The sequence below is a fragment of the Columba livia genome, chromosome 2, assembly GCF_036013475.1.
Source record: "Columba livia isolate bColLiv1 breed racing homer chromosome 2, bColLiv1.pat.W.v2, whole genome shotgun sequence".
Taxonomy (NCBI): Eukaryota; Metazoa; Chordata; class Aves; order Columbiformes; family Columbidae; genus Columba; species Columba livia.
This window is the reverse complement of record NC_088603.1, coordinates 26279842-26306092: the sequence shown is the minus strand read 5'-3', so window position 1 is coordinate 26306092 and position 26251 is coordinate 26279842. Positions and strand designations below refer to the sequence as shown.

At 42.5% G+C, this 26251-nt stretch overlaps 1 protein-coding gene and 1 pseudogene across 4 annotated transcripts; both read right to left on the bottom strand.

Moving 5' to 3' along the window:
* Positions 1–19717, bottom strand: part of LOC102097821 (probable acyl-CoA dehydrogenase 6) — an 87474-nt pseudogene extending 67757 nt beyond the window's left edge.
* A 164-nt stretch (positions 19718–19881) lies between these two features.
* Positions 19882–24721, bottom strand: LOC102090580 (guanine nucleotide-binding protein G(I)/G(S)/G(O) subunit gamma-11). 4 transcript variants are annotated; one of them, XM_065051086.1, is made up of 4 exons: positions 24590–24721; positions 24170–24228; positions 23237–23340; positions 19882–20337 (listed from the first exon to the last, which is right to left on the bottom strand). In XM_065051086.1, the coding sequence occupies exons 3-4, from the start codon at positions 23330–23332 to the stop codon at positions 20212–20214; spliced, it is 222 nt and encodes a 73-aa protein (XP_064907158.1). In that variant the 5' UTR covers positions 23333–23340; positions 24170–24228; positions 24590–24721; the 3' UTR covers positions 19882–20211. The 4 variants fall into 4 exon arrangements, with proteins under 4 accessions (XP_064907158.1, XP_064907157.1, XP_064907156.1 ...); XM_065051085.1 differs by lacking the exons at positions 24170–24228; positions 24590–24721 and adding an exon at positions 23465–23706 and having other exon boundaries at positions 23237–23335; XM_065051084.1 differs by lacking the exons at positions 24170–24228; positions 24590–24721 and adding an exon at positions 23465–23700.
* Positions 24722–26251: the final 1530 nt, after the last annotated feature.

The window sequence follows — 26251 nt, the reverse complement described above, 5'->3', positions numbered from 1 at the left end:
TCATCTGCACATAAACCACTCCAAAGGATGTCTTACCCACTTCTCTTTACAAAACAGACAATGGCCAACTACCAAGACTGTTTAAAGTATATTTGTTGCCTACCCTAATATTTTCTTTTCTTAGTTTTGGGACTGTCAGTACCTCAGTAACCCAGAAACTTTATCATTTGAGGAGAAACACAAAGTAATCATAAACAAAGAATGATAAGTCTATAAAGCAACTAAATACTTCAGGCTGAATTGAGTGATTTTTCTAAAACATATTTTGCATAAAGCAAAAAGACACTATGCATAAATAAAGCTCACTTTTTCAGAGTGTATTTTACCAGAAGGAAGAATTTCCTAATATAACAGAACACCACACATTTTTTCACAAAGAAAACCAGTGTATGCACTATTTTTGAGCCCTGTAAAGAATACCAGAGGGGATAAATGTATCAAAGAGGAAAATATTTATCCAGCAGAGAACTGACTAGACAGTGTAGTAAGTTAAATCCACTTGATCATCTTAAGGATTCTCAAATTATGGGTGCATGGCTGAGCCTTTGACACAGTGTTTATTCCATCCCTCCAATTAACATCCCAAAATACTATTCTGCAGCCAATATTCACTGCAATCATAAACAACTGTGAAAAAAATATACAGGAAAAATCTTGACCAGTTTGTGGCCCTCAGCTGCATATGGTGGGAATTGATGGAGCGTTTGCAATACAAATAGTGCCCCAAATCAGTTCTACACACAGAGAAAGTTTCCAACGATAAGGGACACATGTAAGGCACGTTCTTTTAAAAACCTGACTCCCATTAAGCAACTCATTGTTCATAAAGGGAATGGTATTTACACAGGAAAAAGTCCAGTTTCAACAAACCCGAGTTCCAACAGATGTTTCCTTCTATCTAAGCAAAACAAGTTTGTGACCTGTTTCTGCCCAATCAGAAAGCTTCAAAATTAATTTTACAGGAAAAAAAAAACCAAAACTGTACTTGACAGAATGACCTTGGAAAACAACCTCAGAAAAACTTATATTTCAAAATTGCAGGTGGTACTAAAGTGAATTAACTTGAAAAAAAATTCAGTCTTCTTTAAAGAGAATGCTTTATTATCTGGGTTTGAAGGAACACAACTTGATAATTATAATTTTGATTTGTTCTGGAAAGAGAAAGTAGGGCAAGTTGTTACTCACACAGCTCTGTGTCGCAATTGCTCTCCTCGAATCAGTTTAACCTCTCTTCTCCAGACCTCTCCCAACAACCCTCCAAAACTCCCGGCTGCTCTTGGCTTCCTCAAATTTCTTAAGACATCTCTTCCTCTGCACAGAGCAATTAAATAATGAAGTGGCTTAGGAGAGTATAAAAGATACATCTCTTAAATTTATTTTTAATAACTACTGCCAATACACACTAATCATACAGCAAACATAAGGACTTTGTAGAAGTGTAGAAGATAAAGAATTTCAGGTTTTACCGAAATCCTGCTCTTGAGACTCTGCTGTCACACACCTGACTGCTTCACTTACCATTGCAAGAAAGTTTCAGGAATTTCAGGATGCACCTGATGGTATTATACAATCACAGAGCAAAGCTGGATCTGGTGACATTCTGTTGCACAACTGAATGCAGTTAAGGCATCATCTTCCTTGCAACTGGTGCATTTTCTGTACCTTGCTTCAGAGGATGAACTGAGATGGACCCTGTGTTGCTGAGACTTTTATCCATTTTTTTTTTACAGCTTTTATAAAATGCAGGAGCAAAGGCCCAACAAACCAGACTAACAGCTAGATACAAGTTTGAAAGCCAAAGCTAAAATATTCTTAATCATGAGTATGACAAGTGCAGTCAGGGCATGCAAACTTCTGTGCCCATCTTTGCCTCTGCAAGTCCCTTCTTCACCAGATTTCATTCAAGTTATTTCCTGTCCTAGCTATTTTGTGAGCATTATAAAAAGTGCCCACCTCCGCAATGTTTTATGTGCAGCACACTCAGCACTGAGGTTCCTTACCCCAGCTGAAGCCTCTGCATATCCTGAGATTACTATAACAAGACAGGGCTGTAATTCAGCAGCAATGCAATGTCCCGTTATTACAACCAACACAAGTATTAGCAGTGTGAAGGAGACCCCACTAAGACACTTTTCAAATCTGTCTATCAAGCAATTATAGCAGAAGGTAGAGGTGGTTTTCTCCCTCCCCCAGGAATCGTATTTGTGTTTTAAATAGATCTTAAGTATAATCTCAAACTGTCAGCATTTTTGTAAATAAATACCAGCTCAGGACTAATTGGATTTGTCAGACAATCACAGCTAAATGGTTCTGTGAACTCCAACAGCTGAACAGCTAGAGAAAAAAAACCTTCCACGTTGGAATGTGTATGAATACGAAAGTTCAAGAGGAAAAACTTCTTCTGAAAGTGGTAATAAGATATAATTTGTTCTACAGTTCAAACCCTGTCCCTTAGCAACATAATGATGTGGTGTGGCTTAGCTAAGGCTGTGTGAGCTGCTCCATGTGCATGATTATCTGCAGTTAACTGTTCAAACACTGTCACTTCAGGCTGCTCTGAATTCACCACTGTTGCTAGAGTTTTGCCTGTGCAAACTTGCTTTTGTTTTGAACTTTTTAACCAGAAATAAGAAAACGGGAAAAAATCCCAGAGAATTCTGTCAGAAACATGTAACAGTAGTATTTGAAAACAAAAAAGTATATGTTACGTTGCATACAAACAAAAAAATAATTAGGGCAGTATGTATTTTAGCTGAAGTGCAGAACTACATCTTATTCCTCTGGACTTTTGACTTTTTTCATCCTAATATATATATGTACGCATGAAACCCGCTCTGTCCTTGCTGTGTCTATCATCAGCTTCTTGTTCTGCACATGCTTCTGTGGGCTGGAATGGTGCATTTTAAAGACAGTCTAGGATATAATGGCCTAAAACCCACACAAACCTCATCTTCTGAATGGCAAGACAGAATACACTACAATGATGTAGAAGTTACAGGTTACAGAAGTATAATAGGCAAAATCTTACAACATATTCAAAGCCTTCAAAATTGTGGTTTCTTCAACAAAGATTGAGATTACTCCATTGTGTCCAGGTCCAGAAGAAAAGTCATTATACAGGTTGCATGTTGAAAATTGAAGTGACATTCATCTCACTGACCTTAAAATAACAGTCACACAGGTTTTTAACATTTATATTTAGAAGAATACAAACTTGAGCACTCAGCAACATGATTTTCTGTATTTGCACAGTTGGTAGCCAGCACACCTGTGACTCAGGAGTACAAGAAAACTTTGCATTGAATTCCGAAAGAAGTTTGGATCTCACGCAAAAGTGATGTAAGATATTGTAATGAGTCTGTCACTGTCAACATCGATACTCAGCAGTTACACAGTCTCGTACCTATTGGCTTATCCACACCAAGGAATCCAGCCTGTTTCAAATACTCCATGTGCTGGGAACTGACCTTCCGTCCCACTTGTCTACAAAAGGATTAATTTCCTTGTTGATGATCTAGATTTGAAAATAATTTTTTAAAGTTATTAACACAGACATTCTTACAGGAACACCTTTGACTGCTTTTGTCCAAAAAACTTAATTTAAAATAAAAAAAACAAAAACAAAAAAACATATGAGGATAATTTTGAAAGCACAATAATTTTCTTCCCATTCTATGTCCTCATTCTCCTCCTTATTCTCCACCCCTTCACAACTATTACAACAGATGAAATGAGGCAAATAATTCTTTTAGCAACTACTACTACAACAGGAAGTCACCAGAGCTGGTTCAAGCCTCTTCAAGACATTGGCTGGTTTAAACCTCTCCAAAATGGCAACTCGCCCTCACCATTTGTTACTTTTTTGGGTACAGTTTCTAGAAAGTGACAGAAAGGGAAATCTGGATTAATCTCAGAGGAACCTTGCCAAAGAAGGGTGATGATCTGTTCATGATGAACACACACAATACGCAGGCCAGGCAATAGGAGAAACTTGATTTCCCCTCCCTTTGCCTGAAGTGCTCTCAAGGACATCAGCACTGTTCAGGGCACTTGCGCTCAGTTTATATTTAGACTTCCCTAGGATCTGACAAAACAGGTGCTGGAAAAATCTGGCCTTCTCCCAGATTTTATAGCATTTCCAAGTCTACTCCCTGGGCAACTCCCAACTGGGCTATTCCTTCATGCCTTCCAAAAGTTAATGTCTGAAGCTGCCTGGCTACTGTCTTCTCTTCCAGCTGTTGTGAGCAAACACATCTGGAGTACAGGCACTATGCTGAGTAACACTTTCAAGTTTCAGAGCACAAGGCTTGGACAATTCTCTCCACAAAGCCCCAGGTTTCCACGATCATGGTAAAGGAGAAAAATGGGCAACCTGCAGTTTCGCAGCTGAGCTCTAAGCCTGGCAGTAACTCCTGAACAGAGCCAGCTCTGTGCCAAACAGCCCCATGCCGTGGGATGCACCAGGTATCTGCATTTTGGCCACCTTGTTCTTGTTCCCCATGCCACCAACCTGGCACAAGGCATACGGGGTTTCAGGAGCTCTCAAAAGGAGTCAGTTGTATAGTGCCCACCCTGCCTACCTCCACAAGCCAAACCCATGCCCCCAAGTGCATCGTGCAGCTGGGTCCAAATGCAACACAGAAAATCCACCCTCCTTCCGTCAAACCAACCTTACCAAAAACAACCTTACAAACATCAATGCTTAATAGAAAGTTAATGTCTCCAATCCATGACCACAGTTTTCCTGGTACACTGCTTTACAAAGCGAGAATTTGTTATTTTAAGAACTCACTCCCCTTAGTCCTTTCTCCACACCAAATAAACAAGTCCTGTGGTGCTAGCTGTTTCTTGAGCTGGAAATAGACTCCTCTCCCTCCCAAACTGCTGTGCTCGTGAGACCCTCAGGAGCCTTCCTCCAAGCTATCTATTTATTGCACATTCTCTGGAGAATTTCAGCCCACATATAGCTGCTTTCTGCTTCCCAGTCAGCCACAGAAATAAGGATACTTCACTGTTGGTGACAGAAAAATCACTTTTTCACTTCTTTTACCAGATTCTAAGAAATGTATATACTGAATGTTTGACTCATTTGGTAATTATCATCTCTTTCCCTCTCTTAATACTGAATAACATAGGTCTCATGATCTACAGTAACAAAATACTCACCAGGATACACTCTAGGATAGCCCATGTTTAACATCTACAGTGCCATGACCTAGAGGCTCAGATTCTAGGACACTGACCCTTAATGTTGAGTTACTGGTGGTGAAACACCTTTTTGATTGATTGTAATTACATCTGGTAATGGTCATCTAATAACCTTCAGGGAAATGCCTGAAAGACATTATGAAGTACGTACAGAAAGTTATCCCAGTGTTTTGATGAATCTTAGCAAAAGTATGAAGTGAATGTACTAACACAGTTTTGTGCTTGTCACGGCTTGTACCAGGCCAAGTGTTTCACAGCATACACACAAAGATATCTTTGAAGTTAAACAGAACCAGAAAAATTACTAAGACATGAGAGAAGTTATTTTACATTATTTCTGCAGATTATAATGTACTTGCTCCTGTGTCTTCCAGTAAAACTCCAATTGTTTAATGAGCCAAAGTTTAATAATGTCTGTGTGGTTTGCTATGTTAAGAAAAACAAGATCTATCTTGCACGACACAATAAAAAAGAAAAACAAAGCAAACAGTGCATGCCTCTGAGATCAAGGGAAAAAAAAAAAAAAGAATATCACAGTCTAGATACAGAGATGCACAGTTGTTTCTTAGCCACTTGGCCATCTACTTTAAAATGTATTTTTGCAAAGAAATTAAATAGGTTCTGTTAAAAGCTTTTATGCTTTAGATGCAAATTGTTTGCAAAAATCACACGTGTTATTTACAATTATAAATAAATACTCTAAACAAACTAACTTATTTTTAGACATGCAATCTCATTCTTTTAAAAGTATCATTCCTCAAAATAAATCTTCAGAAAACACACTCTCAGATAATTTGCACAGAGTCAGAGGAATAAGCTGTGGGGCGATCAGAGGGCAGATGGCTTTAATGGGAGAGGGGATTTGGGGAAAACGCCTCCCTTTGTACCATCAGACACATAAGCCATATTGCTGGAGAACTGCAGTGCTGATCAAGTGGCTGGTATTTCAGTACTGATTATTGGATATTATCATCCCTTCATATAACAGCAAACTAAAACAGAGAGAGAGAATTTCAAAGGGCTAAGCTAACAATGACTGAATGAACACAAGCTATTACAGAATACGTACTTAAAACATTGCTAAAGACAGGTTTATATAGATGCAGGTCAAATAATGCTGCATAGCTAACTATTTAATTTGTCCCTTCCCTTGGCTTTGGCCAGTTCCTCACATCTGTGCACCCAGTTGAATTAATTTAAATTGTGACTAATTAACTTTGAATTAATTTTTTTTTTGAGTGCACACAGCTTTAAGAAGCAAACACTAAGAGCTGCAGGCACAAATTATGCAGGCACCTTAACATAAATCACAAGGTATACATGCAGTGTTTCACAAATATACAGATGTGACCTTTTGGAAGTAGGTGAGTAGATGCACTGCTTATTTTTATGTGCTTTCTCGTAAGAAATGTGGAAACCATGGATGATAACATTTAGACTTGCATCACTAGGACATTGACTGCAACAAGACCTAAAACTACTCTCAGTAGAAATATTCTAATACGGCATACTACAGACACTATCTGACAGACATTCCCAGCCACAAAGGAGACCTTTTACCTTACCTAGCTGGCCAAAACTCAATGGCATTTGGGATGTGAAGACTATTTAGGAGTCATATCTTTCCCACCTGCTGATCAAACACCAGTAAACCACAACAGAAACTGTTATTTTCCTGATGGTGAGGGCACAGTAAGTCTCACATATGAGACTGGTGCTTTTCTCAAGCTGCTTCATCCAAACCATGAAGATGCAAACCTAAAGGACTCAGTGCCAGAGGCAGCCCTGGCTCAACCTGCATCCCAGTGAGAGCTTGGGCTGGACTTCAGGGAGCCTCTGAAAGAATGGCTCCAGGGCTGATATCAGCTGGGAATTATTTCAAAAAATACTGTGGATGCTTGCCCAGTCGGAAACTAATCAAGCCAACAAACTCACATTGTGTTCAGTGATGGCAACAAAAATAAAAGTGTTTTCTTTTAAAATAGTCTTGACAAAGTTTTGTGAAAACAGCATCTGTAGCTTCCTGCCCAGCAACAGGGAAATGCAGTGCCAGGGTTGGAGAGGGGATAGAGACAGAAATTCAGATTATTATTTTTGTTATAGTTTATTCTAATTTCTCTCTAAAACAGAGCAAGGAAAGTATCTCCCCAAACCATTGCCAGACAGTTGCACATTTTTATTATTTTTCACTGGAAGTCAGTACAGTATTTAAATGAAAAAAGAAACAAAACAACACATTTGGGGATTTTTCTTCACATGATGCTCAGTATTTTGTGTTGATATTGTACCAGCATCTACCCAGAAACATTAGTAATTGCCATTAAATTTTCAGTTTATTTTAAAATAAACACACTATTTCTACAACAGTAGAAACTGTAATTGAATTAATTTGGGTACTGAGAGTGTGTACAGATGTCCTTTAAAGCAATTAAAGGTTTCTTTCCATTATTCTCGAGCAAATTTACCTTCTATCAAGTAATTCAAATCAGAAATTAAAGGCTATACCACTTCTACACACAATACCTCTTATATCTATCCCTTATAATACTGTACATTGGTAGTATATTTCAGCACACAATTAGCAAGATGATGAATTCTGAAGAGAAAACAAACAGAACTCTTACAAAATGACAGAAATTTTTATGAAAGCTTCCTGTGAGTTATGCCTAAACTGATATTAGATTTACTTATTAGAAAGGCAAGAGAAAATGTCTGAGAAAAAAGGTATTTTGTATTAAGAAGATTGAATCGATTTAGCAATGCCACATAGCTGTACTATATTATGTTATGAGTATTTTTTCCTTCAAATAAAATTACAGTAATTGAACTTAGCTTTATTAATTTAATAATGAAATATGGCACAATTAATGGGATCTTTAATGTAACAAAAAAGCAAATAAATAAACAAAAAGCCACTAATGATGGCTCTTCAGTGGTTGTATCCAGTCATTAGCATAACACTGACTTGAAAGGAAGATGATAACAGATGAGAAAGCCCTTTGCCTTCGGCATCAGCAATAACTAAAGAAAATAATCAACAACCTGCAAAACATTTTTTCCCCTTGTAGCTTTATTCACAATCATCAGCAGCAACGACTGCACTGCAAGAAAACTTGGCATCATAGAGATGCCAGTGCTGAGGATGAGGCAGTGCTTCAGCAAGACACAAGGCAGAGCTGAGGTGGCCCAACCCATGGGTGCTACCTATCCTGGCCACCAAAACTCAACCCATGGGTGCAAGGCAGCTAGGACCCCACCAGCAAGCTCCTCGTCAGCTGCTGTGCCACAGCCTGCACAGGTCTTCTCAGCTGCTCCTCTGGGGAGCTTCATACATCCAAACAACAGCTGTTTATTTCCCACACATTGGTTTCTGCTTGGGTCCCCCCCAAGGCACACATCTCAAGCACACCAAAATGTATATTCCCAGAGTACATTCCCTTTGTCTTCTCACTCTTTGGCTTGGAGGCCATGGCCCTCCTCAACTCCCTCACAACTTCTCCAAAACCCTAAACAAAGTCTGGTGGCCAGCTCTTTCCCAGTAATACTCTTCAGAAAGGTAGGGAAAGGGTGCAGGGAAGAAGACTGACAGGTGGAAATACATTCAGGACAGAACTGGGGTGGTCCAGTCATGTGAGAAGAAGAGGTCAGCTCCTCATAGCTGCTAGAGAGGCTGTGGAGAGACTAACACTTCTACCATGGCACCTCACCGCTGAAGACATCTACCAGCATATGGTGGGCAAAGCAGGGTCCTGCTGTCCCTCCTGTACTCGTGAGGGCCCTTCAGTGCTGGCAGCTGCTCCTGTGCTTCCAGTCACCATGACATGTGCTAGGAGGTCCTGACTGTGGCAGAAGCCAGGAGTTGCCCAAGTGCCCAGATCACCCAACTTGCTGGTGATGAGCCCAGACCTGCAGTAGTCAGTAACCCAATGGAAGAGGCAATCATTCAGTCTCCAGCAACATCATGTGCAGAAACAGAGGCAGTATGTGCTTTGGAAGACAACAACAGGTTAAAAATAACTCAATTGCACAGACGATTTAACCACACAGCAGGCAGAAAACCTTCCCTGCAGTGCTAACCTTGCCTACTCACACAAACTGTTTAGTACACTTTCTTCTAGCAACCAAAATCCAGTATTACCAGCTTGCTCGAGGTCTGAAGTGTTCTAGAGAGGCAAGCTGCAACCTACTGCTTCCTCTTTCAGGATGCATCACCACCACAGGGTGAACATTTTAAGGAAGCTTTGAAGGACCTATTTCTGGGAATTTATTTTTTTTTCAATAGTACTAACTGAAACAAGGGGGATAGCCCTCACTCCTCTAATAGAAACACACACACTCCTCTTGATCAGGACTCGCCTAGAAGATCTATATAAAAAATGACTCACCACTATACAAGGGGTCCTGTCAAGGTAGCGAATGTCCTAGACACTGCCAAAACATGTCTCCCCTTTCCATGAGGAAGGCAAACCTTCTTCTTGCCCACAATGTAGAAGATTTTACTTTTGGATACAGTCCGCGCCTCTTACTCTGTAATAATGTTTGACATGTGACACAACACCTAGGTGAATTACTGTCTACAACAGTTATCACTGATGAATTTGCCCTATTCGAGTACAGGATTTGGGACTGGGCATCAATGATATGGAAACTTCTGTACTCTGAGCTGTCAGACTGCTGCTGGGAAAAAGCCAAGAAAACATTCTCCACAATGATATAGGGTTGAACTCAAAAGTTTGATTTAAGCATAGATATCCATTTCATAACCCTGCAAAAAACACTTGGAAAAAAAAAAAAAAAAAAAAGTCCTAAAAGCACAATATCCAGATAATTAAAATAAAGAACAAAAAATGAACTAGTTTTGACTTAGGCTTTTTAAAGCAGCAAGAATCATTTCACAAATCTCAAAGCAACAAATCCTAAAATTGTAATCTAGACAGCAGTTCCTTGTAAAGTCTCAGTGTTTTCACAGGAGAAAAAAAAAATAAGTATCCATCTAACTTAACAGCTAGTAGTGATGCATCTGGACAGCATTGTTTAAACTTTCACACAAAGTTTGAAATAAAAGAGCTTTGATTTCTTTCCATATTTTTCTGTGACTACTACTAGAAATATTTTTTTCAAAACTTTTTTACTCTACTTAGAATTTTCAATCTTGTTTCCTCCCTGTGAAAACCTAAAAAGAATGAGGAATTACCACACATATCCATGTATTTTTTAAAAGCCTTTACTTCATTTTAAGCAAAAAAGTGCCCCTCAAGTTGTATCACTGGTTTACTCTCCATTTATTACGTTTTTCCCCATTATAATTGAGGACTAGCAGGTCTAATCTGAAATGTGATTGATTTAGCCTGTATAAACAAACTCACTGATATCATCCTAAACACATTCCATAGAGAAGAGATGCAAAGACTGAAATTCATGGAGTAAAAAGCAATTGCATAGAAGCCCTGGGTAAATAAATGGAATTAAACAGTGTGATGAGCTTTTCTTATCAGCATCTTTGTGAACACTAAACAAACACTCCTGTGCAAGAAATGAGTGGTTGCGGGATTACTCAAACAGAGAAGGTAGGAAAGTTGCTCTCAAAACTTTGACCTTCATTCACAAACTTTGAAGAACATGCTAGACACTCATACACCAGCCAGGATGCCTGTGAATGCCCAGTCCTTGAAAAGGTCCAGATCTGGTGCGACCCAAAAGACCATACTCTGCTGTCTTTGCCCTTCAGTTCATTTTGGTCTCCCTGACTTTTCTCACATTTCATGTGCAGAACCCAACCGCTTTGCATGGCACCCACAGGACAAGACACAACCAGCCCAATGAAAAAAATATCTGGATGAACAGAACACGTCAAGTTTTCCAGAAGATGTCATTGAGAAGAAAAAAGAAAGCCAGGTCAAATACAACAATATGGTTCCACCTACTGTATTTAAATACCTTGCCAGTCCCCTTGACTTGGTGGGATTACAAAGAGTTGAGATTATGACCACACCAAAGTACCTGGCTGAGCATGGGCTCCATGGCAGGCACTTATGCTCACTCCACTCTGTTTCTATGGACTGCACTGCTGATCTTTTATTTTGCTTACAAATGTACTAAGCACCTGACTGAATGAAGAAAGAAACTCATCAACCACATCGGGTTTATTACATATAACCCCTCCCGAATCTTCTCTGTGCGTGTGTATGCATTTAGATGTAAATACAGACAGATTTCAGATTGTTTAGCTTTCCCCTTTTCCCTCTCCCAATGGATGGTATGTAAGCTTGAGACACTAAGAATTAAAGAAAAAAAAAAAGAAAAAGTCATTCCATCTTAGCACTATGAAGCTGGTTTAAAGGTACAGATAATGCATCACGGCTAGTGCCTTGGCCATATTCAGGATGCTTCTATAATACTTCTCTGTTCACTGCTGCCAAGTGAGAGTGAGCAGGACAAGCTCACATCTGGGTTTCTCCACTGCCATTGCACATAGCTGTGGCCAGAGCTAAGATTCCAGAGAAGCTCCCAGCAGATTTAAAACCAATATTCAATATGCTCATCTATGAGAAAAAACAGAAAAATATCCCAAGTGCTGGACAATATATGGCTGAAATGGGAAGATGTATTTAAAATTGATTAATTATAGCACCACAATTCCTTTTCTTACCTTCAGTTAAGCTGTGTCACAGGCAACAAAGGAATTGTGCAATCTGCTACAGTGCTGGGTACCAAAGATTGCAGTGATCAGCAAATACAGGAACAAATCGTTACTAAAGGAAATGTTCCCTTTTTCAAAGGGGAAAAAAAGAAGTTAGAGGAGAGAAAAATCCTATAACATAATAGTTGGCAGTATCTCTTTACATAATAAAACATACCTGTCCTCATCTCTTTTTACAAAACCTGAATTTCAGGAAAAAAAATTAAGTATGCACTTCAGGAGTATACTGTGATTTTGCCTGGTCTCTTAATTTAGCAGTATCTGGACACGCTTCTGTTTAAATCATTGCGTTTCTTCCCTTTCACTGTGACACAGTTCCTCACAACATACATAATATATAAAGAAAAGCTGATTGCTGGTTCAGAAATTTGAATACTGCAAATCTTTTGGTCCTGTATATCTGGCTACAGTTTTTACTTTAGGAGACAAAAAACAAATGAACAAACAAACCCTGAATAAAACACAAAGTTTTTACCAATGCTTACCTAAAACTCAAAAATCTACAAGTCTGCCAGGCAGTGAAGAAGCATGTGCTGCTCCTCTACTCTGTGCCTGCTGGCACATCTGGGAGCCTCACTGCTGGAGCAGAGGGGACATATCACTACCATAATAAGAAAATAAAAGGTCCAGTCCAGCGCCTAGGAGCTGAGCCCAGCTGAACATTATCCTGAAGCACGAGATGCTGGAAGACCAGCTCCAGCCAGGGAGGGACCCGCACGATCCTAGCCAACCCTTCCTTCCTCCCTGTGTCCTTCTTCCCAGGACAGCTACGTAGTCACATCTCTCCTGCATAGACCTGAGAAGAACCCAAAATTGCTTCCGCCTCCAGACTACAAGAACTTTAGCTACCATAATAAAATCTGTTCTCCAGCAGAGGATAGGAACATATTCGTAAAGGCTTCCAGGATCAGGCAATCAGTTTTGTGTTTAGTTCCATGGAATTTCTTACCTTCTTTCCTTTGAGTACATGCAGATTGTATTTTACTTAAGCTACTTCTCTGTTGGCAGTATCTAGTGCATCTTCCATTCAACCACACCGTAACAGGCAAAGCTATATGCTGCTGAAAGAGCATTTCTCACTCAATACTCAACACTATGGGTTCTAATCCATGTTTGCCCTTGTGTTCTTCTTGGATAAGAGTCACATGTGCACATGGTATGATTGTAAGGGAAAAAATAAATCAAAGGAATCCCCTTTTCCACTTGCAGCTGGACATTGATTGCCTGGGTTCAAACTCATCCACAGCAACCACAGTTCACATGAAGCATGATTCTTTGTATTTGGTACCAAAGAGCCTTTCCATGTGCCCTGTGAAGCTGCCCACAGCATCAGCTCCCAGATCACGTGATTTCATAGTTTTAATCTTATCACTAACCTTCTCCCACACACAAATTATGACACATGGGACTGTCTCAGTCAACCTGACCAGTCAACTGGAGGTCTCATTCCAGAAGGAACCAGAAAAAGCAGAAATCACACACTTTTGAAACATAATAGACAAAGACATTTTTTTCTGGCCTGGCACACAGTGAACCCAGAATTAGTGAGAATAAGTGAGTACCAAGGGCATGGCTACTCCTGGAGTCTCAGGGCAGATGCATTCAAACGAGGGCAGTCCTACAAAAGTGTGCCATGTCAATCTAGGTGCTGATCTCAGAGAAGCCTTTAAGAAGACTGGGAGCTCTGGCTACTTGTGTCCATTTGCAAAAGCAATGCAGAAGTCAGCAAGTGAGGAATTTTTCATTTTGTCCCTGCAACTCATACTGTCCAACACAGAGATGCTGAGCTGAGGTATAGTGTAATGCTCACCAGAGGCTGGAACACTGGGGTTTGGATCCTGCTTTTGACTCTGGGTGACATCCTTGCAGGAATAAAACAAGTTCTCACTGTAGCCCATGCCATCCCAGGCCACTGCAAGGCTCTAGAACATTGTGGAATTATACGTGATCCAACTTCAAAGGCATGTGCCTCTGGAGTTTATCCGTCTTTGCCACCCACACACTGCTCCCCATCAAAAGGCTCAGCACTTAACTACGCAGAATTGCAAACTGAAAATTGGGTAACAGTTGACGAGACTAGCTGTGTTAAGCAATGTTGTATCCAGTACTGCTTGGGCTATACCATTCACCCCGACTGATGGATTTCCTTCGTGAAGAGATCCCCATTAGCAGAGCTTCCAAATGTTCATGATGCTTTTTCACCAACCAGAACCAAAAGTGGCAAACAGGGTCTCCTGTTGTACTTCTAGGACCTCTCAGTGCATCAGTGGGTCATGTTCAGACAGGCATATCTGTGCCTGTCCTGTATCCAGAGAAGTAGTCCTGGACATTAAACATGGTTTATAGACTGCATCCAAGAGGTCCTATAATGACTGAATCCTTTAGATAAAACAGAAAATAGCCCTAGGAACTGATCCTAACTCTACTGTTGCCCCACCATTTCTTTCTCTTGTGTCACTAAAAGTAGAAAAATATTCTCTAGAGCTCTTCAAAGAATGGCTCTGCACACACCAAACTGTAGATGGAGACCCACCACATACCCACGGCTTATGTCGTTTTACATATGTGCTGGCACTGAAACTATGGTCCTCACCTATCAGCCAAGTATGTAATAAGTTTGGTGTATCCTCATGTATTAAAACAACTGACTTGACTGAAGGTCTGCTAGTTAATAATACTGAATCATCAGCTAAAGATGTGGACTGTTATCTAAACCACAAGAAGCTTACAAAGGATCTACTTGCTGTATTGCTCCAGTGCCACATGAAACATTTTTATTCAGCATGTTCTAGTTGGTTCCTTCTATTTCCATTTACCTTGTGTGTGCATGTGTGTGTGGCTGGGAAAAAGCTGGGCTGAAATAAAATGTTTCACATTTCTTTCCAAATAAGGTGGGCTTTTTTCCTCCAGGACTTTATCAGATTCCCCTGTGAAAGGTTTTGTTAGGGAAGTAAAGTTGATTTCTTCTCAAGAACAAGAGAGGAGTTTTTAATTTCCTTTTCTGCCTCTGGAAATGCAATTGTAACATACACCGTTGTGCTCATCCCACCACACACTTGAACAACAATACTAGAAACAACTAATCTGAGAGGACCCACTCCCAAGAAAGCCTCCCAAATCTGCCTGAAAAGTAGCTCTGCTCTTGAACACCGCAGTGCTTCTCCAAACTTAACCTCCTGTCCACAGCAGGTTTGGGGAATGCCAACAAGAGAGAAAGAGGGCTCCTGATGACAGATAAAATCCCGCTAGTTCTGCAGCAATACTGGAGACCAGAAACTAGCAGGCATGGCCAAGGACACATCAGAGCATGCTCCATACTTCAGCCTTTCAGTCCTTCAGCTTTCACAGAGCACACAGTCCCCAAATGCCCCAGCATGGGCAGGGACCAGAACATCCACCACCACAGAATAGCTTCAGGTCTGATAACGTGACTACCCCACTACCCCCTTCTCCTCAGGACCTCTGCACCTGATTGTCTCAGACACTTCTGGCTCTTCCCAGAAGGCAGTGTGCCACCCATACCAGTTCACCCAACCTCAAGTTTAGATGGCGTATTTTGAAGGCTGCCATATATAAAACAGCAGATTACAGATATAATGTAATTTCTGGAAATATTTAAAATTATTAAGTTTGCCAAGACTTATTCCTGTAGAGAAACTAATGCTCTATTTTTTAATGAGAAGTTAAAAACTACTCATTGAAATCTGAGGGAACGTACAAGTCAGGTGGTGCTGCGTGACCAAGGATCTTTGGCTCTTAAGGCACACTGAAAATATAACCATTACTGTCTAGATGCACCAGCCTGAATAATTTTAAGCAGCACACCAAGTATCCTGGAGGTTTCCTCATGTAATCTATCAGTGTTCATCCATCAAATTTCATCTTGAAGAGCTGGCTGGGTGGAGGATTTCACACTCCCTCTGAGCCCAAACGGGGAAAAAAAATCTCCTAGAAACTCAAAATCCTGAGTAAGATGAGCAGAAACACGAACTGGCTTTCAGAGCACCCCAACACCTGTCTGGGACATGTCACATCCATTAGCATGGGTGCACGGGCAGCAGGGGGAGATTTAATTGCACATTTCCAAGCAAACATGACCTAAAAAGATTTAAGTAAAATTAGATTTTCTGAAGAGTCACGGCAAAACCTATATAAACCCCAGACATTTGCTCAGTCATAAACTGCTTATTAAGATACGATTTTACTTATCAGAAACACATAATTGTATTGCCTAACCCCATCTGGTGTAACAATGATAAAGCAATCTGACAGCTAGACCTGAACCACAAAAATATCCTTTAGGCCCATTTCTCCTACTAGAAGATGCTCATTGAGTGAAATCAAACTAGATGCAGTGGCAACTTTTTTCTAACATGAATATGGGATAGGAAAAAAAATCCAATGTTTGGACACAGCAACTGCAATCTCAGATACATGCACCGAGTAACAAAAAAGATCACTGCTCGTAAATTTGCCTTTACTGCATTTTTGCTACACAATGAAGCATTTGTACATTAGGTGGTGACATTTTTATTATTATCAGAAAAAGTCTTATACAGACCTTGCTTGACTGTACTGAAGCTCATTTTTTTCCTCTCCTACTCTCCTAAACTGATTACAAAGCAACTTTTGCTAGAGTACCAGTGAATGTGTCGGATGGTTCCTCTTATTACAGCGGCATAGTCCAGCTACCCCTCCAATAGCAAAAAAAAAAAAAAACAACAAAAAATTAAAAAAAAAAAAAAATTAAATCAATTATAAAACTTTCCTCTCTGTTAAATTACCACCAAAAATTCTTGGCAGTAATAAAGGATATTGCTGTGTTTATCTACACCAGCAAGAGAACTAGCCCCTAAATATTTGTATAATGTTTCTGTCAGACACAAAATGACAAAGCCTATTGAAAATACCCCAGAATCTGGGAATAAATTTTGCTTCCCTTAGAGAGAAGGGCACTCAGTGCAAAATCTGTGAGTCTTACTAATGTCACATTGTTTAACTGTCTCTGATATGAGAGCACTTAAGTTCTTGTCAAATACATATGTTAATAAGCAGAAACTCATTACATCATACAAGCCAAGAGTAGCAAATAAGGTAGCAGTATCCTTTGGTGAAGTCCCACTGTCACAGAGGAAATCCCCCTTACCCTACAGAGATGTTAACAATGTCAATAGACAAGTCACCATGCACTACATGCAGTTGCAGCAAAATATATGCCAATCCTATTCAAACCTATTTCCCAAAGCTTCTTACTACTAATGTCAGAGGAAAAGAAAAATGGACAACATGTATATAACCTATATGTATATGCATACTGTTACGCATACACACACAGACAGAGTAGGTTGAATCTTTTTTTCTTCAAGTCAGTTATACTGTAAATTCACTACTGCAGCAAGCTCTAGGCTACCACTGCACTGCAAGCAAGCATTGTTCAACAAGCTAAGGAAAAGTTAGGTTTTCCATTTCCAAGAGGAAGGGTGGTGGCCTATAAAGTCGTAAAGGAAACTACTCACAAGCCTATTTCAATACCCTTGCTAAAAAGAGCCCCCTGCAATTATAAGAGTCTCTTCCTCATCCTGCTCAGAACAATTGGAAATCTACAGACCCTTTAAGATACCCTAATTTAATAGATTAAAAAAAATACAAATCAATGAAGAAAAAAATAACAGTTCTCAGTCATGGAATTGCATTGCTCATTTATCCGATTTCTCTGGTAGCTGCATCTGTATTTAGCTAGAGGAAAGAGTGCCCCAAATTACAAAACAGGTATACATAAAATATGTTGGGGTAAACAACATCAGACTGGATTTGACATAAATTGGTGGACTTTTTTTTCTGTATGATCATGTAAAATCTGAAATAAATGCTACATAAGCATTTTGTAAAATACAGGGCAATGATAAAATGTGGTTTATGTTGTTTACTGTAATTTCTTCTACAATATATTAATCACAGGATTTATGTGGTAAATGCAGCAACCCATTCCCTCTTAGCCTGTGATGCAACTATCTGCACTAATACCAGCAAGGTAGGGCATACTGTTAGCTTCACTTCAATGGACATGGGGAGAAAAAAAAACAAGAGGGGGCAAAAAAGGTATTTGGAAAAATTTAATTGTGTCATACAGCACAGTAGCAAACACTGCACTGGCAGACACCTCACCTTTTCATCTGATCCCTCAGTAAATACACAGCTGCAAACATCTGAGATACAAAACAATGTGTGTTTTAACCTATCCCTGACAAAGCCAGAATTTTAAAACCTTCCAGATCAGATTACCACCTTCCCAAGGTCTGGCCTTGTCCTCTGTATTTCAGAAGGATGTTGATTTTTCACTAGTGCGGTTGTAGTGCCAAGGCGGGTAATGGTGAGCAGTGTGCCAAGGAAGAAGCTCCTTGGGCGAATGACTCTACAGATGCACAGAGTGAAGGCTCACTCCAGAGAGAATTAGCACAAATTTGACATTATGGTATTATTTACAAAATCCTGCACTACTAATCCAGGTGAAAAAAGTTAATTCATGTCCAACTTATGCTAATTCTTTCTCTAGCAGCTTATTTCTGCTTTGCAGAATGTCCAGGAATTTAGACTAACGAAACTCACTTCCTAGGGAACAGATTGGTCATGCATCTCTCTTCCTTATTGCTCAGGTTTCTTTTTTTGTAACAGGGAAGATGACACTACAACTTCTAAAGCTCAAGGATAATAGACCTCATCTTCATGATAGAAAATCTGATTAATTAAATGGTGTTTGGGATATCTCATTTTAATACTGGAAGTATCCGGGAAAGAGGTGAAATTTGAAAAAGGTTAAGTTTATCCATAAAAATATAATAGTCATGGAGTAATTTTGAGAAGTATCTATAAAAGATAGAACAGCACATAAACTTCACACAAATTCACATACATTAGTTAATATCTAGCAATTCAGTGCATACTCTTTTTAAAATTCTACAATGAAGCACTGTAGCCTCAGCTAGGATTTGTAAACTCATCTATAGGTAAAGGAGAGACAAGTCTTCTTACTCCATAACACCTACCTCTGAATGCACATCTTGCTTGTTCAGATGTGGCTTCCACAATAATGCCATTTACTCCTTGAAGCAGGTACCAAACTTTAGCACTTCTCTCACCACGCCGTAACTTAAAAGTGGATTTCTCTCACCACTGGTCCATACCCCACAGTGTGCTCCACACCAGGGCCTTCTACCTCCAAACCACCTCATTATCTAACTTTGACAGGTGTGCTTCATTATACCACAGCCTTCTACAGGTAACACTGACCTCACTGTTGGGAGTTCACCAACACCACCGTTAGTTGCAGATTGTCATTTGGCATTCAATTTACACATTACCTTACCAGAAGTGCCTCTTAAGTTACAATTCAGTTTTGCGGGAACCTCCTATTACTCCCCTTCTAGAAACAGTGCAATGACAAACAGGCTCCTTTCTGCCTTTTCTCGCCTCCTGCATCCACAAACAGACCTTAACCTTGCATTTTGCAGCCGCTGGCCGGGAGCTCCGGACTCCGGCCGCCGGGGTCCGGGTTGTGTCACATTGTGCCCGCCCGCCACCGCACACCCCCGGGGCTGAGCCTGCCCGCTCGGCCCGAGGCAGCGCACGGCAGGGAGTTGCGTGCAGGGGACACTCATGGCTTCGTTTCTGACACTGGCAGAGGGAAGTTTGTTTATTTAAACACATTCCGGGCGATTCAGTGGCCTTGCCCCCACCGTCCCACCTCGGGGATGCACCGCCGCACCCCGGTGCCTTCTCGAGGGCCACCCGCAAGTCTCGGTGCTGCGGCATGTCACCGACGCGCCCTCCGTCCCGCTGTCCCCGCGCCCCGCTCCGCGGCCTGGCCCAGCGAGCTTTAACGACGGGACCGGGTGTTCCCGGTGGCCCCCGCCCCGTCCCATCCCGTCCCGTCCCTCCTCCAGCTCCTCTCCCCTGCAGCAAGCCACGGCAGGGTCTCAGGTTACAGGCAGGTTTTCTTTAATGCCAACGAACAGCCATGAAGCAACCGACAAACGGGAGGCAAAAGCAGGCGCCGCAAAGCGAAAGGAGCCGTTCCCGGCCACGGCGGGGAGTGTGAAGCAGCCGTCCCTGTGGAGCGACCGATGTGGGTCTCAGCTGCTTTTGGGTTGGTTTCTTTACTTTTGTAAGAAAAAAAAAAAAAAAATAAAAAGAAGAAATCCGCTCCTGTGCTCGTTCAACAAGGACCGGCGGTAGTGGGGACACACTAGTGACTCCCTACAGGTACAAGAATGTCTGCTCCAGTGGCAGGTGCTGGGTTCTTTTTCCTAAGCGATGACACAGCCTCCCTTCTCCTTGAAGGGGTTCTTGTCCTCGGGAACCCCCTTCACCAGCGGGTCCTCACCCGACCGCTCCTCAATGTAGTTCTTGATCTCTTCAGAGCACTTGGACACCTCGAGTGAAAGAACAGAGAAGTGGCTGTGTTATACCCGAAGCTCAGCGTGCACACCAGAAGAGCAAACCAGTGAATTCACATCCTTCTTTCTCTTATTCACCTTCCCATCAAATACATGAGTTGATCACAGAGCCAGAACTAAATATGTGTAGACTCAGCTTCCATCCACTTTTTCACAGCTCGATACTAACAGAACATGTGAATATCACTGGGAATGTATATGTCACTTGGAACAGCAGTTGCTGCATAGTTGCCTTTTTTTTTTTTTTTTTTTTTTTCAGTTAGCCAATGTAGTTTTATTAAGCTGCAGGTCACACTCTACTCGGCATCAGCATGACTTATAGTCAGTGGGTTCTGGATCAGTGACTTTCAATTCAGTTTTCAAGTATTTATGACTGTACATGTTTTTCCCAAACAAAACATTCAGTAATGATTTTTTCAGTGGTAATACAAACTCTCACATTGCAGTTCTATAATAACAACCACATGTCTTGCATGGGAGTAAAGACCTGACTAGGAAAGACAGTTTGCTTACAGGTTACCTGGGGTTACTTCGAACAATGGGCAGCCTATTGTGTTAAGAGAGAACATAATATGCATGACACTTTGCATGACATTCATAGCAAACTAGCACTGATGTAGGTAAGCCTGCACAGAACCCACCTGTGAAAAATAAATGGTTTTGGTTTGTGTTCACTGAGACAGCAGCATATGCAGCACATGTAGTAACACTGCGGAGCCTGAGGGTGCATGAGCAAATCCCACCAACTCCAGAGGATCCTTGTCCATGCACACCTCTTGTTTCCCTTCCCTATGTCATCAGAAACTGCCCTTATGTGCTCAGATACCTGACATGTCTGAGGACACGTTCCTGGCTCTGTCCCCACCTCTTCCCTTCCTAACCACAATCCCTGCGGAGGCATAGCAGTGCAGAATCAGCAGCAGGAATCAGCTGTTGGCCAGGCCACTAGATGACTAGTATTTCTAATATAAGGCCTTTGACTTATTTTTTAATTATATTTTACTCCATAGGTAGAATTATGTTAAGAGAACCAATGAATGTACTTACTGCATCACGGACTAAAAGAGCATGGCCTGTGCGAAATTAAGCTTTAAGCCATCAGAAAGAACTCCAAGTTAATTCCCAATTAAACAGTGCATAAAATATGGTCTAACTACCTCTCTCTGCCTTATAGCAAAGAAGAATTTGGACCTATAAATCCCGTTACACAGGCCTTGCTCATCTGTGCCTCGCAAACCCTGCTTTTTCAAATTGAAGCACCCTATGTTGCAGTAAAGTTGTGCTCCAAAGTATATGCAGGACCAGCGCTTGTTTTGCTTCAGTCAGCACTATCAGGATCCTTTTCACATATAAGAAAAAAAAAAAACCTGCTTAAGTACAAATTCAAACATTTATTGAAAAAATTATTCAAAAAGATATTTCATCTTTGTGCTATAAAGGTGTAGGAAGGAGTGAAGAAAACTTTGGCAAAATGTTTTTACTTTTAGTGACACCAGAAAAGTGGGTTCTGTATTTCCCTGTCCCTGTAACACCCATACAGATACCAGGGGACCGGGACAACTACTACACAGATTTCGTTCTCAGACTTAAACTTCTGTTATAATGCACTGGTAAATTTGTGGGTGTTGTCTGTGCTTTACTATAGGTGATTTTAAACTATCAATTTCCCTAATGTGATCAGGCTCTTGGTTTATCCCCAAAATTTAGGCAAGAATTGTAAATTATTATTATTATTATTATTATTATTATTATTATCAAAATCTGTAATGCCACTTATTCCCACATATAGTATAGATGTATTTTCAGTCCTAAATAGTAGCGTTTATTTAGATGTAGTTTGCTTCTGCTGGCATGAGTATAAAAAAGAAAAGAGAAGAATATTAGTTTTATCATGGACCAATATCAGTTCTTCATGTCCTTCATCTATAGAAATTGTGCACAAATACAAAAATTACACTACTTCACCTGTGGAAAGGAACAGCCAGTGTAAATTACTAAAGTACGATGTTTGTATCGGACAAGACTGGATGGGTCATGGCTCTGCCCCAGCAACCCCTTGGCTCATGCCCTCTGCCCGGGCACGGCACAGTACCCGAGCCGGGGAGCTGTACCGGGCAGAGGGTGGCCGTGGCCAGGCAGCTCCTCCCGCAGCACCACCGGGCGCGGTGCTGTACGGGACGGGGAGCGGTGCGGCAACAAGGCTTCCCGTCAGCACACCACCCCCTCACCTGGTACTAGCAGGTCCCAAAGCGTTTTATAGAGGAGAACAGAGCTCGAAGAGGGACGCACCCCCCCCTCGCCACACGACGCTGCTTTGTGCTGGCACCGGGCTCCAGGGACCCTCAAGCGAGGGGAACCCAAAGGGTGCCAAGTACATCGAGAATTACCTCAACCAGTGGGCTCCTTCCGGCCCCTCGGGGCGCCTTATCCCGGGGGCTGTGCGCCTCTTTTTCACTCTCGCTCCACAGCCACCCCCCTAAAAAAGTCGTGTTTCTACACGGTGCTAGCAGCGGCACGCATCCAGCGCCGTCCCCGGGCCCTGCCTCAAGGGGGGCGGCAGGACGGGTCGGTGTGAACTACGTGCGGGGACGGCGATCGGCCGAAAACAGCCGGAGCTCTCCCGGAGAGCGGGTCCCGGAGCGCGGCTCCCGGAGCGCCGCTCCCACGGCCTCCGCCGGGCCCGCCGCGGCGGGACGGGGCGCTCCCGCTCAGCTCTGGACTGCCGCGCCCAGCCTCACCGCCCACCCGACGTGTCCCGGGCGCCGCATGAGCCCCCACAAGCCCGACCAGCGAGTAACGGGCTTCTCCCCGCTCCGGCCCCGCCGTCTGCCCCGGCGGCCGGGCAGCCTCGGGCCCCTTCTCCGCGGTCACTCACCGGCTGCCTCTCCAGCTTCACTTCTTTCCGGAGCTGCTCCACTTCCATTTTCAGTTTGTCCTTCTCGCTCAAGTCCTCGATGTTGATGGCTGGCATCGTCTACACTGCCAAAGCGCGGAGGGAGAACAAAAGGTTAGCTCTGGGTAGCTAGGGCGCCGGGGCCGGAGCCCCCGGGCGGGCGCGGAGCGGTGGGATGGCCGCACCCGGCCCGCCCCCGGGCTCACTTACAAGGTGCCGTCTGGGCTGCCCCGCTGCTCGGCGGCGGCCGCTTCCTCTCCGGCGCGCCTGGAACCCCTTCCTCGCGCCGCTCCGGCCTTTAAACCGCCACGTTAATCCCCCATAACCGGATTAAAGACCGCAGCCCCACCCGGCCCTGCTGCCGGGGCGCTGGAGCGTTGACACGGGCCCTGCGTGCACAGGAAGGGTCCGGCTACCCGGTACGTCCCCCAAGCCCAGCCGTCGCATCGCGCTGGCGCCCCGTGGAGCAGCCGGCAACGGGAGTCAGGAGCTGCAGCGACCCTCCTGTGTTGGTCTCTCCCCTCCTCTCCCATGTCACCACTGCTGTAAGGCAAACGTGGCAAGGTCGGCTGGGTGTCTCGGCCCAGCAGTGAGGTCTTTCTCCCTTGCTATGGCCTTCTGCTCCTCTTGGCCCTCATAATGATTCTTGTCTGCCACCATCATCCCTGGTCTCTGTGTTCCTCTGCCCAGCAGCTAAGGCAGCAGCAGGTGGTTTGCATGGGCATGTTCCTTGATACTTGCACATTGAAACCAAAAGTGGACTGGACTACAGGTAGAGAAGGGAAGGAACCACTCTCAGGTCAAGTGTTCCAGCAAGCAGCAAGGCCGTCAGTGGCAGGGACAAGCAACTTTCATTGGCAGGTGTTTCTGCAAAGCAGAGTTGCAGCTCTGCATGAGAGGGATGTTGTGCCTTACCTGCACCGATCATCTCTGGAGTCATGGAGTTATGATGGGTGTTGAGGATGGGGCACTGTCTGTAAGAGAAATGTTGGGTTAAAAGAAGGAACTAGGCCATTCTTCTCCTGTGGTTGCATATAGTTTCAAGGTCTAGATCCCAAACAGGGCACTATGTTCTTTGGAACAGGGTGGTCCCTCCATCCATGTTTGTACAGCACCTAGCATCTCTGATCCCAGCATCTGCTTTCCTGCAAAAACAGTGGAGGCAGAATCCACAACCCATTACATTGGACAAAACTGCAGGCTGTTAAAATGGGCCTGCACGAGTCCTGCTGTTATCTGGCACTTCAAGGGCCTCTGTAGGCAGTCACTTCTCCCCCTTTCCACCTCTGGCTTTTCACCTTTAAGACACTCTTTTTTCCTGCTCTCCCTACTCACCAGATGCAAGCAGCTGACAGCAGTATGTAAGATTTACACCTTTCTTCTCCAGTGCTTCTCCTGTGGTGCTGTTGGGGTTTGTATTTGTTTTATTTTAGTCAGTTTACTAAAATCAGTTCCTTTTCCCCTCCCTCTGTCTATTATCCCCCTCTTCCCAGCTGTTGGAATGCAATTTCTACACCCTCACAATCTACACTGGCAGCTACATTCCAAAGCCCAGCAAGCTGCTTGTTCCTGGGCCAGTCAAACAGGTGGAAAGAGCCACCTGGCCAGGGTCCTGGGGGGGGGGGGGGGCAACACTGTTGGTGGGAGCAGAAACACTACGGCACAGAGAAGCAGACATTGTGTGGTGTGGGGGTGGCAGGTGTAGGGTGCGGGAGTGATCTAGGGGTGGCCTCTGGCACACGAGTAGCGTGGTTAGGGTGGGAAGAACAGTTGCAGCTTGTTATTGATAGCCCTGTAATGGAAAGCATGCAGTGAGCTGTCTGCTGATGTGACTAACTCTGCAGTTAGCAAAGGACTTTCTACCACTCACTATGTTAACTTTTGCTCTAGTTCATACATTTTTAAAGATACTTATCTAATCTAAGTGAACTTCTTTGCCATTACACCAAAAAAGCAGCTGAATAAATACTGCACTGTGCTGCAGCATTGTTGGATAAGTGTGTTTAGTTCAAACTTTGATTTGTATGTGTGCATGTACAGAGGAGATGGAAAATATGGAAAATCATATTCCATGACAGCATTCATTTTGCTGCTATTGTTTCAAGTGGTATTTCAATGACTTTCTTTTCAATTCCTACAATATCTAAGGAAAACTAAAGGACACCAGTTTAGTCATAGTAAAAATCACTTGAGAGTTTCCTAATACCAGAAAGATGGCTTTTTGATTTTTTCCCAGAAATAGAAAAGTTTTTGTGTGTCTTTTTTTTTTTTTCCCCTGTTTTTTTCCTATCAGAAGGACTTGAGCTTTATTGTAGTTGCTGTGCTTACAAAGCATAAAAACCAAAACAAAAACAAAAACAAACAAAACCCAACCAAACAAAAAACCCACAAAACCCAAACCAAACCAAACAACCTCCAAAAACATGAAAAGAAGGACACCTGTTACTAAGAGTGGAACAGTTGTAGCTACAAGACTCCAAAACATAGCAGATGTGTCTCATGTGTCCCCATATCTCAAATGTTATCAGTTTTGCTTGTTTTTGTCATGGATTTTGTTTGTTTGTTTGTTTTTAATCACTAAAGCATGTATTTACCCTTCGGAAATCGGAGATTCTGAAAAAAGGAGCAGTGCTGAGAAAGGAGGGAGAGGGGTTCCATTGGTATCAGTCCAGAAGCCACCTAGGTGGGCTAGGGGTTGAATTTACTCCTCTTTCTTGCCTTTACAAAAAATAAAATAATGTCAGAAAACTAGGTTATAATCCTCAATGAGATACAGCAAGCACAGAAGCCACAGAGGGGAAGTCAGTTTTTGAATTAATCAGAGTGCTATGAAGTTCCTCTTCCTTACAGATGGTATGGGTTGTGGCTTCTTTCCTGCAGGGCACAAAATTCCAGGGCCCTGTATTGCAACCCCATCGAGGGCAGCAGATGCCTGAAGGACTGAGGTCCAACAGGGTTGCTGTAAAGGGAGTGGAGAAGAAAAGGAGATCAGATTAG

What these genes read in the sequence shown, in the direction of transcription:
- LOC102090580 (XM_065051086.1), bottom strand. Translation starts at nt 23,332, where the DNA reads ATGCCAGCCATCAACATCGAGGACTTGAGCGAGAAGGACAAACTGAAA. An exon ending in TGAAGCTGGAGAGGCAGCCG is followed by an intron (nt 20,338 to 23,236) that starts GTGAGTGACCGC and finishes CTTTCACTCGAG; the next exon opens with GTGTCCAAGTGCTCTGAAGA.